General features: G+C 48.0%; 1 protein-coding gene across 1 annotated transcript in view; it reads left to right on the forward strand.

The window, feature by feature from the left end:
• The first annotated feature begins 2394 nt into the window (after positions 1-2394).
• The window catches only part of LOC103774864 (RH-like protein), an 8852-nt gene continuing 8639 nt past the window's right edge, over positions 2395-2607 (forward strand). Inside the window, exon 1 of the mRNA XM_008942299.1 lies at positions 2395-2527. Coding sequence (XP_008940547.1) covers positions 2395-2527 — 133 coding nt within the window. The remainder of the gene's footprint in view (positions 2528-2607) is intronic.

Consider the following 2607-nt stretch of genomic DNA (forward strand, 5'->3'; position numbering starts at 1 on the left):
CCCGCCCTCAGGCTGCCCGGAGGGTGGCGGTGCCCGGGGCACCCCGCGCCTCTCCTGCCTGCCTCGACTTCTCCCGGAGCTGGGCTGGGTGCCACGGGCCTGCCAGGCCGCTCTCAGGGGTACCGGGCCTCCCTGAACGGCGGTCACAGGGTGCTGGGCGGAGGCTGAGGAGCGTGGGTCCTGATCTGGTGATGAACCTGGCACAGAGGGCTGGACGGGAGCCTGCTGGCCCCTTTGGCTGAGTCGATGTGGACGTTTTGCCGGTAGTGGAGCTTTAATATCAGTTATTTTGTACTTCACCCTGTCTAAGATCACTGAGCATCCGTCTTTCTGTTCAGGAGGGAGTTTAAGCTAGAAATCTGAGCGGCAGCGTTTACACTGTGACATGTCATCCCGAGGGGGATAAAAACATGGTTGAATTCCAAGCCTTTAGTGCATTTTCCCTGCCTGTTAGTGCTGACAGGGGGGTTGGTAACAGGTGTCAAAAGAGCTAATTGTGCTCATTTGGCCATGGCAAAATGGTGGAAGGAGTTACTGGTTATTCTTACCCTGGCTATGAGTTCTATGGGTTTGTCTAGCAGGAAAGAGATGAAAGCTGATTAGCTGCTTTCCACTTATAAACCATACAGAGGCACAGCATCAGTTAACTAAATCAATTTCTGAATTGCTGTTTCAGATGTTAGCTTTTTTCTTTTTCTAGAGAGAGTTTACCAGGTGCTCTGGTTCTGCCTGAATTACACAATGTGAGCACAGAATTCACATGAAAAAGAGCTGAATTTGCATCTTTCTGCATCAGGATTTTCCTGAATTCAGGGCAGTGCTTTGCACGTCTGGGAAAGTCCTTTGTTGTTTAGTTTCTGAAATAATGGTAAGGATACTTAAGTTGTGGTTTTTATTAGGCCAAAGGAACAGCTGGTAAAGCAATTTAGTATTGCCTGTGAGGGAGGTTCAAGTTATTGCCACAAACACAAACCTTTCACAGATGGCTTCAAAACTGGGATTGTGCCACATAGCCTGGTTTTGTGGGAGAAATGTCCTAAAATATAACTGAACTGGAAATTATCTGCCTATGTGTTTGTCTGATACATGTCTCTGCCACCAGTAGGTGGCTTTCTACCCATTTTTGTGCATTCTTGCTGTCTCAAACCCCAGCATGCAGCACAGCACTGGGTTTGAAACTTCCTCACTGTAGAAAGTCTGAGGCATGTTTACAGCACTCTAATCTCCTGGACTAGCTGAACAAGAGCACTCCAAAAGCAGCACAAGCACCAAGGAGATTGTCATGTTCATAGTGTGGATTCATAAATTGTCCTCAATGGCCAGATAATCTTCTGTAACAAATTATGATGTCTGTGCAGGGGGTGTACTGAACATAGTTAACTTTGGCCATATTGTCCTGCTCATGTGCCTGAAGGACTCACTCTAGTGGCTCCTGGTTTAAAAAAAACAACAACAACAACTAAAAAAAAGCCTGTGCCTTACAAAAAGGTCCAGAACTCATAAGGGAACAGGTAACCTGTAGCCACAGTAAAAGTTGAGGTGCTTCTGGATGAAGCCTAGGTGTGAAAACAGAGCCAGCAGGGTGTGGGTCTGTGGTTTGGTCTCCAGTGAAAAGCCTGCAGCACTCTGAACAGGGCTGGCTGCTGCCACTGTGCAGGCTGGGGGCTGCTGAGAGCTTCCAGGGCCTTCACTGGAGCTGTTCCTGTAGCCATGCTGGGAACAATGGAACGATTCATTCTACAGCCAGCGTGGGCTACTACATCTCCTTTGTGTGTCCACGGATCCTCTGGCGTTGGGTTGGATTCATCATGTGTGAGGGGGTTTGGTGTGGGATGTGAGTGCAGAGCTGTAGCCTAACCAACTTGAGAACCACACTGAATCTCAGCAGGCCCTTCCCCAGCCTTTTCATGAAGGGACTTGGCTCTGGGATGGATATAAGCAAAGGGAAGGTCATTAGTTATTTAATGATTTTGCATAAAACTCAACATTCTACTAGGATGTTGACTCCACGTTCTTCTTTACTTGCCATTTAGGTGATCCTACTATGAGTCCGTGTTCTTCTTTACTTGCCATTTAGGTGATACATAAGGCTCAACAGCAGCCAAAGCTCTGATGAGAGGTATCCTGGAGCATTACAGTGTGGACAGCTTGACACTGCTGTGTTCATGAGTCCTTCTTGAGTCCAGTCCATGTCAGTTGTGGTAAATTTGGGCTCCTGACATGGCACAGATAAGGAATTGCTCCTTGCTGACGCCCGTTGGGCTTTTTTATCGCTCTTGAGTTTTTATTCCTGCCCCCTGACACCTCCTGTTCTATTGGTTTGAGGTTACTGGCATGTTTTTATAGGAAAGAAAGAATATTCATGTGTTTGTGCTGTGTGTAGCCTGGTGCAGAATGGCTTCTGAATACCGCAGCTTCCGACACAGCCTGCCCTGGCTCATCCTCTCTCTGCAAGTGGTTCTCATCATCCTGTTTTACTTTACTTTCCCAGGTCAGCGTGTGTCCATTTCAAGCGTCACCTACCCAGGTAAGATGATCAGCCTGGCTGGGAAGGGAAGGTTTAGTGCCTGCTCCTGTTCTGCAGTGCCACAGAGTTGGGGTTCAGCA

Source organism: Merops nubicus, unplaced genomic scaffold, assembly GCF_000691845.1.
Source record: "Merops nubicus isolate BGI_N331 unplaced genomic scaffold, ASM69184v1 scaffold19656, whole genome shotgun sequence".
NCBI lineage: Eukaryota > Metazoa > Chordata > Aves > Coraciiformes > Meropidae > Merops > Merops nubicus.